The sequence below is a fragment of the Grammomys surdaster genome, unplaced genomic scaffold (genome assembly GCF_004785775.1).
Source record: "Grammomys surdaster isolate TR1022 unplaced genomic scaffold, NIH_TR_1.0 126187, whole genome shotgun sequence".
Taxonomy (NCBI): Eukaryota; Metazoa; Chordata; class Mammalia; order Rodentia; family Muridae; genus Grammomys; species Grammomys surdaster.
The window spans coordinates 3,307,258-3,322,459 of NW_021620993.1; the positions used below are offsets into that span (position 1 = coordinate 3,307,258).

The window sequence follows — 15,202 nt, forward strand, 5'->3', positions numbered from 1 at the left end:
AGGGTTTCTCTGTGTAGCTCTGGCTGTCCTGGAACTCACTCTGTAGACCAGGCTGGCCTCGAACTCAGAAATCCACCTGCCTCTGCCTCCCAAGTGCTGGGATTAAAGGCGTGCGCCACCGACGCCCGGCCTAAAGCCGTGATTCTTAAAGTGAGATGAGGCGTGTCTTTGTTACCTGTATGTAAGAAGCACAAGTCTGCAGGCTTTGTGCCTCCAGCACACTGAATAAACCGGGTTTGGGGACCCAGAGCCATGTCCTATAACTACAGATAATCCCGAGGGTGATGGCTACGCAGTGAGAATGTTGGCTGGTGGAAGGAAAGTAGTCATCTCTCTGGCCAGCTCCACACAGGGCCACAAGGACACGCACCAGCGTGCAAACTCTCTAGCCGCTGAGCTAGAGAATAAGGTGCTGCCTTCAGTTCTCTACCCACTGGACTTGAGCATTTCAGACGTGTGGTCCTGTTCCTTGTAAATAAGGTGAATAAAATGGGGTGTCTTGTTCTGTGTATGCTATTAGTGGTTAAAGAATTTGCACAGTTCTCTGGGAGTGAGGTTGAGCAGAAAGCTGGAGCACTGCTGGCTCTCGCTGAGGCCACTGCTTATTATGGCAACCATAGGCTTACAGGCTTGTTGTTAGCTTTGTTTACCCAGGAACATCTTGTATGGTGTTACAGAATCAAGTCAGTTTTTAGATGTTAGAAAACTCCAGAAAGTGGTAAATCCAGGGATGCTTAGAGTGACATTCATTCTCCTGAGCTCTGGTTTTTGAGAGGTCTGGGATACAAAAGATCACATATTATAGGAAAAATAATTTTGGGTGGTCAACAGAGGTAGCTGAAAATCTACAGACACATTTTAAAACACTAAGAAATTAATTCACCCTTCATTTTCATCAGCACCCTGCTTCATTTCATCAACTTTACTTACTAAGCCTGAATTCTAACCCCAGGACCTACAGTTGGAAGGAGAGAAGTGACTCCTTCAAGTTGGCCTCTGACTTCCTGTTGTATGCTATGGCATGTGCATGTACATGCACATGTGCACAGGCATGCACACACACACACATACACACACACACACTAAAAATTTTAAAAGAGAAATCTATAGACCAAGGTCCCAGTTTTAGGTAGGTAGAGTAAGCATGCCGTGTGGACAGGGTGCACTGAGCATCCACTTGTCAGTGGTGGAGAGCACACGGCAGCAGGGCTGTGCACGAAGACTGTACTTCAGAGTGCTGCCGAACGGAAACTGAATTTATGGATTTTCCCCTGCTGACATAGTTAGCCTGAACTCAGGCAGAGCAAACCCAGAAAGAGCACCAGAAGGGGCTCTTTGCCTGGGGAAAGAGGGGGCCCAGTACTTAGAGATAGGTAGAGGCCCTCCTTTGTGTTACGTTTCCCTCTGTTCTTAAAAATAATTGTTATTTTATGTGTATTTATATGCATTTTATATTTATATGTATCTTGCCTGCCTGTATGCATGTGTACCACCTCTGTGCCTGGTGCCCAAGAAGGTGCCCAAGATGTAATAGAACCTCTGAGGCTGGAGTTACAGACAGCATTGAGCAGCCATGTGTGTAGGTGCTGGGGGTTGAACCTGGGTTAGCTGAGCCAACTCTCCAGCCCTCATACAGTCTCGAAGAGGCACTTGTGGTGTCTGACAGGAGCCTAACAGCTCGGGAGGGGAAGCTGATGAGAAAAGGAGATTGCACCTCTTTTGCCAACACAGTTGTGGGAAGTGTGTGACTATTTAACCACAACAGGGAGACTCGGGGAATTAGAGGACATTTGGTGATTGCAAAGAGACATGCCGGAAAGTGATTTCTTTAAGGTCATTATGACTTCTAGATTTCCTGCCACTGTCTGTCTGGGTACGTGGATCTGACCCTAAGTACCTTCAGCAGAACTGTATGGCGAAAGCACATGCAAATCTCTGACTGTCCACTGGGTGGTGCACATGCAAGACAGAGTCAAAAGTGCCAAAAACTGAGTTTAGAACGTCAATTTGATAGAAAAGCTGGCTGGAACTTGTAGGTCTTTCTGTCTGGAATCCAAATAGATTATAACAGTGTCAACATTTACACAAGACCATGTCTTGGAACATAATGTCTGAAAAGTCTGTGTGCTGGAGAATTAGCTCAGTGGTTAAGAACTGAGGTTCTTGCAGAGGATTTTGGTTTAATTCCCAGCATCCACATGGAGGTTCACCATTTATTTCCTTGGCACCAGGCACACACGTGGTCCCTTTATATGCAAGTAAAATGCATATACACAAAAAATGAAATTTAAAAATATTAAAAAGAAAGGTCTAGAATATCGTTCAGAATTATTAGGCTTCAGGACTAGGTCGTCTTTTGATGATCAACACATGCTGGGATTGTGTAAGACCTTAAAGAAGCAATTAGAAGAATGCTCTAGCAAATAGGGTAGATACTCTTGAGAGTGAAAGACAAAAAAACACTAGTTGAGAAATAGAAAATATAAGAAATAAATGGACATTTTTTAACAGAAAAACACAACTGAATGCAGTCAATCTAACAGTACAGATCCAAGTAAAGTCAACAAAGTAATATAATCCTATTCTAAATCCCGATTTAAAAATGTGTTAAAATCCACAAGATGGAGATTAGCAGGTCTAGGTGCTTGCATGCAGATCTTCCAACCTGAGTGGAATTCCTAGATTCTGTATGGATGTGCCTGTACTCACTGACAGTCACATACCCAGTACATCAAACAAACAAAAACAAACAAAGAAGCCAGAATCACTGAAGTTTGAATTTATGTCACTGAAATCCCAGGAGAAAGAATTCATTACCAAAAAAATTTATTAGAATAAGTAAAAGAATATGTACCAAATTTGGCAAAAGACATAAACCTACAGATTTAAGTTAAGTCAGTGACTCCATAAACAAGGCAAGTTCTAAGAAGTTCATGGCTTAAAAAGTTATAACCCAATGCTGAAATTAAAGGCAAAGACATCTACAATCATCAAGAGAAAAACAGTGCATTACTGAGGAATAATAATTTGAATGTCTATGAATTTCTCATCAGAAACCATAGAGGGAGCTGAGGAGGTGATAGCCCAACAATCAAAGCAGCTACAGCTTGCACAGGACCAGAGTTAAGTTCCCAACATCCAGGTTGGGAGGCTCAGCCACCTGTAACTCAAGCTCCAAGGACCAATGCCCCCTTTTGAACTTCTGCTAGCACCCACAAACACTTGCTCATAACCCCCATATACACACAATTAAAAATACAATGAAAATCATTTTTAAAAACTCACCAAAGGAATCAATATTTTTAGACTGTTGACAGAAAAGGACTGTCAACCCAGAATCTTGTATCAAGAACAAAGGGGAAAGAGAGTACTCTCAGGTGGAGATTAAGTGTTTGCTGCCAGGAGCCTTGTTGTAAGAGAGTTGGCCAAAGACTATACTTTCAGGGATCATTTCTATAGTTCATACAGGAGCTGGCCACTACAGGGTCATTGCACTAGAAGGAACCTTGGAACACAGGAAGAAAAAGGAATAGAAATGGTAGACATATGGGCAGAAGACATGATTGTAGATAGGCAATTAGTTCTCAGTGGGTTCTTTAAAGTGTGTTAGGTTAACTGTAAAGGTTAGCATTTGGGTCTTTAACTGTATGTGGAAGTAACATATAAGACCAAGGCAAAGGCAGTGGGTCCCACTGAAGTGACAAGATACCGATTCTAATTAGATCATGAAAAATTACATGTGTAATTCAGCTCCTAGGCCAATCAGTGAACTCTGCAGAAAGATGACCAACAGTATGATAAATAAATTGAAGTGGAATTACAAAATTCAGAAAACTCAAAATGAAGACAGAAAAGAGGAAACAGGGAAGAACAAAAGACAAGTAAGATGGCACTTAAACTCAGACAGACCAAATTATGTTAGGTACAGATGGCCTCCCCACACAAGTGTTGTTAAAGAGGATTGACAAATGACCCACTTCTGTTGTCTACAAGGAACTCCTCAAATACAAAACATGTAAGACAGCACTTAAGAGATAGGAAAAGATAGGGCTGAGGGTGTAGTTTAGTGGCAGTTTGTGCTTAGTGTGCATGAAGCCCTGGGTTCAATCTTCAGCACCTTCCTTAAGGTAGATATTAATGTCATAAAAAGAAAGAACTGGGTTTCAAAGCCAGTTCCCAGACATAAAAAGGCTATTGTCTGATGAAGACCAGAGAGCTCAGAGGGCTTTTTCTGCCCTAATGACTCAGCAAATCCAAACAGATGTGGAAAACTGCTCTGAGACACATGAGAACTGCAGACAGAGCAAGCCAGGACCTGGAGAAGCTGAATGACCTGTCCAAACATTCCAGCTTTTCGTGGTAGCCATCCAAAGTGCACGTGGAGCACTCACCAGGCCGATCATGTGTGGGCCATCAAAGAAACTTTCAATATTCAAAAGGAATAAAGTAAAATATGTTAGTCATTATAGTGAAACAAAGCAGTAACAAATATTAAGAACTTCTCCCTAAATGTGGATATTAAATAAGTAGCAAACTTCTGAGCAAGCCACAAGGAAAATTAGAAAATATTTTGACACAATAAAAATACAACATACAGGGCTGGAGAGATGGTTCAGCAGTTAAGAGCACTGACTGCTCTTCCAGAGGTCCTGAGTTCAAATCCCAGCAACCACATGGTGGCTCACAACCATCTGTAATGAGATTGGATGCCCTCTTCTGTTGTGTCTAAAGACAGCTACAGTGTACTCATCAATAAAATAAATAAATAAATATTTAAAAAAAAAAACCAGCATACCAAAGCTTGGAAGATGCAGGTTGAATAGGAAATATATAATATTAAAATGAAGGAAGGAAGGTCTCACATCAGTGAGCCAGGTTCTATCTTAGGACTCTAAAAAGCAGAAGGAAACAAATGATACAGAGACACAGAAATGAAATTAAAACTGTAAAGGGTAGTGTGTGGGGGCAGAGTATGCTCATGAATGATCCATGTCCTGATCCACCTTAGCGGAACCGCCAAGGAAAGAGAAACAATTTATTTTCAATAAAAAGGATGAGCAAAGGGGGTAGGGTAGCACCTGGACCCTGTAGAATTGAGAGAGAAAATGGAATTCTTTGAACAACTCTCTAGAGGAATTTGTCATCTCAGATGAAATAGTTTATTTCTTTGGAAATTAGAAATCATCAAAACTCATCCAGGTATAAGATTCATCCTGCACTTTTACTTTGTTTTGTTTAAGACAGGAAAATCACAGTTAAATACTATGGTGGTTGAATGTGCAGTGTTCCCCACAGGCTCATGCTTGAAGACTTGGACACAGCTGCTGGAGCTGTTTGGGAAGGTTTTGGAACCTTCAGGAGGTGACGCCTCAGTAGAGGAAGTAGATCCCTGGGTAGACCTTGAGGTGCTGGGGTTCCATTTCTTATTCACTTAGAGCTAGCTTCCTGTGTGTTGATGCAGTGTCTTGTTCCATGCTTTCTGCAGTGGACGCCATCCCTCTGCAACTGTGAGCCACAGTAAACCCTTTCTCAAGTCTGTCAGAGCGTTTGACCACAGCAAGGAGAAAGATAAGACAGATACTTTCCAGAAAAGTTAACTCCAGGCCCACATGGTTTCACTGATGAAGTCTATTGATTATTAAAACATTAGAAGGAAGAAGACATTTCCTAGCTCATCCTTGATGCTGCTGACACTGAACCCCAGCCCAGTGTCCGTGATCCTCAGCATGCTGTTAGCATATTGAACCCCAGAAACTTTTTAAAGCCAACACCCAGGACTAAGTAACATTTATCCTAGGAATCAAGAATGTCGTGATGTATGAAAACAATCACTGTCATCAATTGTATTACTATGTAAGGAAACCACATGGTCCTGTTGGAGGCAGAAAAAGCATTTGACAAAATTCACTATTCATTTCTGATAAAAACAAAGTAGAAACAAAACATTTCACCTGGTAGAGAATGCTACAAAGACAGCTACAGCAGCTGCAAAGAATCATGCCCATGGCGGGGTTTCTTGCAGTATAAAACCGAGAGTTGCCTCTTAGTGTCCTGTGGGAGATTTGTTTCAGAACTTTCTATGGATTTTCAAGTCCTTGGACACTAGAGTCCTCTTCGTAAAATAGTAACTTAACACTGCCATGAACTTAAACTATTTCTACATTACTTATATTTCCTAATACAGTGTGACTACTGTGTAAGAAGCACTGTGTTTAGGGAGTTGTAATGGTCAGTTCTGGCTGCTTTGTTTTCTGGTTTTTGTTTTTCTTTCTTGAGGAATGCTTTTGATCTGCAGCCCACCTGTTGTTAATGAAGAAGTTAACATCCATGCTGGTACAGACTCCGGATACAAAGTCTCTCAGCACAGACCCTCTCATGGCTGCTGATCACATTTGCTATGAACTTGGAAGGGCCACCTCCTCCCAGTGCACCCCAGCATACAGTTCCCCTTCCCCGTTTGGGCTTCTCTGGCTTTCTTTTTGTTGCCCTAAGCCTTTGCTTGTGCCTTTCCTTCAGTGTGGCTTTTAAAGGTGGTCACAGCTCAGGTGTGTCTTCTCAAATTCTCCTGACCACCTAGTCTAAAGGGATTTCATCAGGCTTCAGGGAAGTATTCCCTGTACAGCATTTTTACCCTCCCTCCCTCCCTTCCTTCCTCTTTAAAAAAGATTTATTTATTTATTTTATATGAGTACACTATAGGTGACAGAAGAGGGCATCGGATCCCATTACAGATGGTTGTGAGCCACCATGTGGTTGCTGGGACTTGAACTCAGGGCCTCTGGAAGAGTAGTCAGTGCTCTTAACTGCTGAGCCATCTCCCCAGACCCCACAGCATTTTCTAAATTGGGAGTCCTTGTCGGTTTGTTTGTGGCTTTCCTGTGTGTGTCTCTCCAGCAGCACCAGCAGGAGAGTAGGGTCAGATTGCATTTGTTGGTTGATGGCTTAGGATGATGCTCAGCTTCAGTGTGTGGTTAAGACCAGTTCTACTCTTTGAAAACATATATTTCTCTATGGCTTTACACATTGTTGCGTGATTTCTTTTTTTACATAGTGGTCTTTGGAGTTGTTGTTTAATAATTTACTGACCAGCACCCTAGCTTGGACATTGAAGTTTTTCTTATAACTGTCATTTGATTTTTATGATGTTCAGTGTCCCATTGGGCTCTTGAGGTTTTGATCTGCTAGGAAGTGAACAGTGAGTCAGTCTTGCCTCTCTGACTTAAGTGGGTAGAGATGTCTGTCTTACAGACACACAAACGAAGCAGATAGACCAAACACATAACGAGAGGCACAGAGCCTGGGAATGAGCTCCAGTTAACGCAGGACTCTATGCCAGTGTTTGATGGAGAAAAACCTTGAGAGATGTATTTGGTCCTTTATGTTTCACATGCTAGTAGAAGTCACCTTGCTCGCTGTCTCCTGGTATGATATGTAGTCAAAACTTTATAAATGATATTCAATTTTAAAATACTGTATAAAAATCACACATGCCAACACTATTTTAGGGCATGCTTATAGTCATCTTGACCAGATTTAATGTGAGTGAATCTCAGGACTCAGTTCTGGCCCCAGTTGGCTAACTTGTAAAATGTTGGGTGGCCACTAAGTCTTAAGAGTCCAAGTGATGGTAGCAGGTATGGGCAGGCCAAGAACTTGCTCTTGTCACTGAGAACTGAGCTTCGCAAGTGCTTAACCAGAGGATTAATCTACAAGCATTGTTTCTAGAAAGGCACTATTAACTGCTTTCCCCTGAGACTGCATTAGTGTTTGTTGGGGGGACTGGGGAGGGTGTCCCTTACAAACCTCTGTTTTCTGTCATATCTTCTAACACTGGCATGGACATTGCCTGTTTGCTTGTCTGTGAGTGACTTAGGACAAGGGCCTTGTTCTGCTTCATTGCTAGGTGACAGGCAGGCAAGCAGACAGATGGCTTCTTATGATAGCATACTGATTCTGAAAGTTCTGTATAGCTCCTCTGCCACGTGCTTCACTGGACACTCACCAGATCAGTGAGAGAAGGTGAGTCTGTTGAGCATGTAATGACAAGTCGTACATGCTACTAAAACCAGGATGCAGGACCGTGCTGAGTTAAGGCATGGAGTTTTTCTATAAGGGTGTGCAGTAAAGGTGCACATATTACCCAGCCTCCCCTCTCTTCTCTTCCTCTTTACTATTAGGAGCAGCCATAGGATCTCCAACTTCTTTCAAAGGGTAAATGTTTTAAAAGTAAGTAAGGTGAATACTGTAATATTTTTACTTTTTTATGCTCTGGGTGGAGGATGTGTATGTGTTCATTAAACTATATTTTGAGCACTTCCACAGATTTGAAAAATCACACCCCTCTCCTTTAAAGTAGTAAAATTGATCCCAGTGCCTCCCACACTGGGCATGCATGCTACCCATGGACTCCATGGTACCCACTCACTATAAATGCTTAGTGGCTCCTAATGTAGTTACCCACCTGCCATTGCATGCAATCTTGGAAGATTTCCATCAAAAGTTTGCAGCCTGCCCTCATCCCTTCTTCAGACAAATACCAGCTATATATTCTCTCTATAGATTTGCCTTCTGAAGAGATTTTATATACATGGCCCCACCCTGACTGGCTTCCTTCTGGCAGCTTTTGCTTACCACAGTGTTTCTGAGGCACACTGACTGGAGCATGTGTCAGTAGTTTTCTCTTGTTGCTGGTTCAGGGCTGTTCCTGCATTCCTCAGCTGGTGGACATTTGGATTGTCTTAGTATTTGATTGGTACACAAATGCTGTGAAGTTTTGCATGTGGGGCTTTTTATAGGTGGTTTCTTTTGGAGAGCTTCTCAGGTGTGTGGCTGGTATATGTTGAAGTGTTAAGAAACTTGCTTCCAAAGTGGCCCTCCTGTTTCATATTGCCCCCACCGTGTGCTATACCAGTGTTTCCTTTTCTGGTGGATCTCCAGGGCTTCTGCTTTGTGAGGAGGTTCCTGTTGGGGAATGAATAATTAAGTACTGAGTTGTCAGAAAACCAGTAGTGGGTGAGGTGCCTTGTAATTCCTAGTCCACAATGTGTGTGTGTGTGTGTGTGTGTGTGTGTGCGCGCTCGTGTGTGTGGCGCTCCTGCTGACTTTGTTCCAGTGCACTGGACTGGCCCACTCACTAGAAATAATTTTGGCCCTTGTACAGATTTATGAAAAAATTTATAAGGTATAATTTACAGCTCTGATCTGAAGGGACTAGTCAGTTTTAATGAATGAATGTTCAGATAACAGTTCAGTCACTCTGGAAAGTGTCAGATGACTCTCCAGGTAGCTTTCCAGAAGGAAGCTCTATCATGAACCCTGTCAGTATGTACTTTATGCTTATAACCAACCAGCTTCTGAGAAGTGTTAGAGTTTCTTTTGGTGACATATATTTCTTGTATTTTCTCCTATAATCTTACAAAGTAGAACTTGGGCCTTTCTCTTTAGATGCTACCTTTTGCCAACTCCTTTTTCTGTAGTTAGCACCCCGAGGTTCCTCTGTGGGGCTGGGAGCTGCAAAATTGGCAGGGAGGCCATTGAGCCTTGACTCAGCCAGCCCCGCCCCATCTGTTGTGGAGGAGGTCCTTGACAGCTAGCCCAGCCCAACCTAGGAACACTGAGCTGGGATCCGGGAATCGCTGCATCTGCGAGCGATTGAGTATCCTGCCGTTCCGGCCACCAGCCCGCCTCACCCGCCCAGTGAGGAGCTGCGTGTAGAACCGTGGTCCAGAGGCAGGAGTGAGGCTGGCCTCCACTCACTGGGCATGGAGCCGCCGGCCACGCGCCTCTGAGGCCTGGCGTTCATGGTGAGTCTTATGCGGGTCTGCTATCCCAGCTTGGCCTCCACTAGTGTCTCGGCCTGCCCTTCCAGGCCTGCTTGGTCTTGCGAGCGGTATGTGCGGCTGTGTGCTTGTAAGCCTGAGTGCAGGTGAGCGCACATCAGATGCATCAGTTTTACCCACTAGCCGGAGCTTGCCGGGGACACAGTGAGGGACCTCCTCCCCATGGCCTTCTTTGTGTCTGCTGCTCTCAGGTTTTTCTTTCAGGGTTCAGTGTTGGTTCAAAGAGCTCACCCTTCAGCCCTCATTCTTACTCTAAGAGTCACTGCTCCTTTTCCAGAGTCAGGTCAGTTAGGCCAGGGGCCACCTAGAGAGATAGGATGGTCTTTTTGAGGAGTCTGGAGAACAGGACAGACAGGGGCTGGGTTTCGCAGAACCCAGTGCAGTTTTGGTACATTTCAGTTTCTGGTGCCTGTGTTAACTTTTGTCTTCTTAATGTTTGTAAGTAATTTGACCACCAGAGAAGGTCTCCTGAGAGCTGCTGTTCCTTGGTGCCAGCATTCCTGGGAACTTAAGAGAATGCTTTCTGGGATGATACTGTGCCTGGGAGGAGGGACTTGCCCAGGTGTTCAGCCTTTCCCTACCTGCCCTGTGGCCAAGGCACTGTCGCTATCACAGTCTTCTGGAAAGCTGAGCACCTGGAAAACCTTCAGATGCCAACACAGCTCCATGTCCTAGAACAGCAGTTGTCTCTCAAACACTTGCTTTTTACAGACAGCGAGGAGTAAAGCCAGCCTGCCATGCCACGCTTGAGTCTCCTTTGTCTTTGTTACAAGCCCTTTCAGAGCAATATTGCAGGAAGTGATTGTATAGTAATACAGTGACAACCATGTGCCTGGCATTGCTGGCCTCTTCTTTGGGTACATGTCTCATGCCTGCTTGTTCTCGTTTAATCTTCCACTTAACAGACAAAGGAACAGGCACGGAGGGGAAGGCGAGGTAGTGCTGCTGGGGATGGTCCACCCTGCAGCTCCTCCCTGCACACTGCCTTGCTGTTGGCAGACCCGCCCCATATTGTCTCTTAAGTTAGTTTATGCTAGCCCAAGTACCCCATGGGATAGCCTATTCCAGACATAGGTCTTGAACCCTGGACTTTATCAGCAGACAGATCCTGCTGCTGTAGATGGCTGAGCCAGATGTGAGCACAGGCCTGATTGATGGCCCTTTCTTCTCAGTGGACTAATTGAGGAAGCTCGCAGGGGTCTGATCAGATTGTCGACATTCTTGGCTGTCTTTTTAGTGTGACTCTAGTTCTAGGGATAGTATTAATGGGTAGCCATCTCTCTTCTCTTCCTCCTGGGAGACATGCTTCTATTGCTGCTAGTCTGATCTCTCCCTTTTAATACAAATTTATCTGTTGCTGTGTGTGTGTGCCCACATATGCATGACATGCACATACATGTGTTCTGTCTCTTTTTCTCTTTTTAATACAAATTCCATTGCCTTCTGAATTTTATTTTCTGGTTCTTAGCCTTAGGCATTGTGCAGATAAGGTCTAACCACGTTCACACTCTACTCTTCTCTTTTGGATTGTTCTACCAGCTGTGGGTAGCTGTGTGTTGAGACCATCATGGCTAGACAGAACAATTTTTTTTTTCAGAGCTGAGGACCGAACCCAGGGCCTTGCACTTGCTAGGCAAGCGCTCTACCACTGAGCTAAATCCCCAACCCCTAGACAGAACAATTTTGATTCAGTATCAACTGTTTAAAATGTTTTTGCTAACCCACTGACCAGGATCTATGTCTGAAATAAGCCATCCTGTGAAGGAGAGACTTGGGCTAGCATAAACTAATCGAAGAAACAACATGGGGTGCCATCCCCACCAGCACTGTGTGCCCCTTGGCTACTGCTAGTCTTGTCAGAAGACCTCCCTCTCCTCCCTCTCCCTCTCTCCCTCTCCCTCTCCCTCTCTCCCTCCCTCCCCCTCCCCCCTCCCCCCTCCCCTTCCCCCTCTCCCTCCCCCTCCCCCTCTCCCTGCCCCTCCTCCCTCTCCCTCTCCCTCCCTCTCCCTTTCTTTCTCTCTCTGGCGTAAGCCTAATCTGTCTTTGCTTAAATGGTACAGGTACTGAGATGCTGTCTCTTGTTCCTTCTGGCCCTTTACTTCATGTTTCTTACCTCTGCATTTCTCATGGTCTGCCCTATGCAGTAGCTTGTGCCTGTACCTACTTTCCCTGCAGAGCCCCCCCCCCCCCCCCCCCCGCAAGGCTGCGGGTGAGGGTCTCTTAAAGAGTAAGTCCTCATGATCTCTTCACAGATGAGCTTCTTCTTTTGTGTGGTCTTCTTCCCTTTTTCCCTGCTAACTTTGCTTTGCTCATAGCCCCCACCTAGAGCTGAGGCCTTGCTCAGTCTTCTGATACTTGTTCTCTGAATTTACTCACTCATCATACTGCACCCTACAGCTTCTCCGCTGGTTAGCAGCTGCATTGACCAGGTCCTATCCTCTTCACTGGGATTTATTACCAAATGCGCAGGTCAGAAATTTCATCCAGGTACTTCCAAACCAGGGCTTGCAATGTTTTTAAGTCTTTCATAACCAATTTAACTGACTTGCAGTAGGAGTTTGAAAAATACTGTTCTAAATTCCACTCTGCTGGGATGATCAGGGTGGGCAAGGCCACAGTTGATTGTATGGGCACTTTGTTTTGCTCACTGGTCTGCAGGGCTTTTGACAAGCCCGATGGTCCAGAGAAGTATTGCTCAACTTAAGGCAGAAAGACTCCCTAGCTTGTCTTCATGTTGTGACAAGTTAGATGGACAGATCCCACAGATTTCTCCTGCCATACAGAGCTCAGTTCATCAGAGAACAGGCAGTCATTATAGTATACTACCCTGTTTAAGTCTCACAGTGTCCTGTCTTACCAGTCACTTCTGTTTATAATGATGGAGTGGAAGCAGGAGATAGTCTAGACTTGCCTAAAGTAAAAGGCAGGGCTTAGATCTTGGTCATTTGAAGCTTTGCTCCTGCTGCATTGTGTATGGCCCTAGTGCTTACCAGTCAGTAGCAAGCATTCTTTTCAGGCCTTAGAGTGAGTATTGTCCTCCTGTATCTGGAGCTGGTTTGTCTGGTTGTACAGACAGCCTACTGTGGACATCTCCAGTGGATGTAGAAAAAAGAACTAAGTTTGGGGCAGGACTTGTGATCATGCCAGCACCATTCTATTTGTATATACGAGTAACGTTTGAGTTTTAAAAATTGATTTATATTTTTATTTTATGTACATTAGTGTTTTCTCCACATGTATGTCTATGTAAGGATGTTGGAGTCCCAAAGCTGGAGTTACAGACAGTTGTGAGGCTGTCATATGAGTGCTGGGAACCGAACCTGGGTCCTCCAGAAGAACAGCCAGTGCTCCCAACCATTGAGCCTTCTTTCCAATGCCCCATTTGGGTTTTGAAAGGCTCTACATGGATTTCAAGCTTTGGCAGGCCAGTCTCTATCATTAAATCAGGCATCACTGTGTGATGAATGATGATATTTGACCCCATTTGGCATTAACTGACTCAGGATTACAGGTTCTGTCAGGGTTGGACGCTTTGTTGAGGCTGAATGCAATGACTCCTATGGAGTCCTCCTACCTGTGAGCAGCTCACTCGGGTTGATGAGAAATGTCCCTAATGAGCCCAGTGCTTAGAGTCTGATCAGTTTCTCCATTCTCTGTGAGTAAATCTGTGGGCCTCCAATATGCATTAGGATTGAGGTGGTGATGGTGGCATCTCCCCACCCCCCCATTGGTGTGCAGATTAAATCATTTCTGCTTGGGAGGCCCCTAGAAAGCCCTTGCTACATTAGCCTGATCAGCTGCCACTGCCAAAGGTGTTACTTGAGTTAGTAACAAGTGCTTGTTGACAAGGTCTGATGTTTTGGCCTTGAATCAAGACATTCCTTTTTGCTTCTGTGTCCCATATCTTTGGCTTGAAAACTTTGTTGGACTCTCTGATCGGTGTTTTATCTGCAGTGTTTTCCCTTGCATTCTGTAGTCATTTCAGGTCTGAGGGAGAATGTAATGGTGTGTGCAACACTGTCCCTATGCTGTAGGGGCTATGCTTGCTGACTGACTGATGTGTGCCTGTCTCCCTGATGCTGGCAGCAGTCTTCTCTGATAGTGCTCGTGTCCACCTGGTGGCTGAGGGACCAGGCTCAAGAATTCTAAGAATGTTCTTTGCCTGAATCTTAGCTGCTGGTTAGTGGACCTGTGTGTTGTTTCACCTCTGTAACCTGTGGAAGACTTGGTGTTTTTTGCTCCCAAACTACACATTTGTTTGAGTATAGTTGCAAAGAAGGTCAGGACTCCTTAGGGTGGCAGTGTAGAGGGCCTGCAACTCCAACCTTGCACTTTGAACTTGTAGCGCGTCCTGTCTGTAAGGTAGGGTGACATACTGGTTGTTAGAGCAGTCAGGTCAGACAGTGTCTAGAACCACAGCAAATGGAAAGAAGCATCCAGACTCTTTGGCATCTGACTTGTGGTGTGAGATTGCTGGCCTTAGCATAAATTGTACTGACCAGGCTCAGCAGATAGGTAGCACCCAATGGGAGACTGTTACTGATTCTTGCCAGATGCCACTTGCTTTAGAATCCCTGTCAGCATAGAGCCTTGGGTAGATTTCTTATAGAGCTGAAGATGTTGATACCTACTTACTGGACTTGGAACATCCTGCTACTAGCGCTGGGCTGTCGCTACTCAGCCTTGTATAAGGTCCATGAGCCAACATCAGTCCCTCAGCTCTAGTTAGGTAACTGGGAAGGGTTTCCCTCTTCAGTGGGATCAGCTCAGGGTAGGCAAGGTAGGATCCTAACCCTGTGCGCCCAGTGCATGGGAGCTGTCACAGTTTTTAGAAGCTGTAGCTGTCTTTTCTGGGCGAGAGAATAATTGCTTGTGAAGTAACTTTTCTAGCTAGTGTCATTAAATTCTTTTCACAGGATTCTGTGGCTCTGGTCATCCAGAATGGCAGCTCCACACTTTGTTCCCAACCATATCACCTCCCGATGGTGCTTACCTGTATAGACAACCAGAGGTGAACATGTTTTGATTTTGCAGGAGCCCAATCATGCATTATTCCAGAAGCTGACTCTCCTGAACCCTTTTACTGGGTGTTTGGAATCTGGGTCACTAAGTGTGACTAAGCTGCTATGGCTGCAGTCCGTGGATCTAGTTAGTGACTTGGTGGTTTGGAGGTCACTTTTAGATTTCCAGGGCATGGTAGAATTATTGACAGGACATTGTATAGTGATGACATAGCGATGGGTGTTACAATCGCCACTCATCTCTTACCAAGAAATACAGCCCTGTCACTATGTGGGAATTGTGGTTCAGGGGCTGCTGACCCTTGTAACTTTGTAACCACCACAGGGGAAGTGTGTGGACCT

The 15,202-nt window shown here is 44.7% G+C and overlaps 1 protein-coding gene across 4 annotated transcripts in view; it reads left to right on the forward strand.

Moving 5' to 3' along the window:
- Positions 1 to 15,202, forward strand: part of Tbc1d14 (TBC1 domain family member 14) — a 91,529-nt gene that overhangs the window by 44,029 nt on the left and 32,298 nt on the right. Inside the window, exon 1 of one of the 4 annotated variants that reach the window (XM_028758046.1) lies at positions 9,603 to 9,803. The exons of the other annotated variants lie outside the window; for them this stretch is intronic. Coding sequence (XP_028613879.1) covers positions 9,801 to 9,803 — 3 coding nt within the window. The 5' untranslated portion in view covers positions 9,603 to 9,800. Of the gene's footprint in view, positions 1 to 9,602; positions 9,804 to 15,202 lie in introns of those variants that run through there. 4 annotated transcript variants of the gene reach the window in all.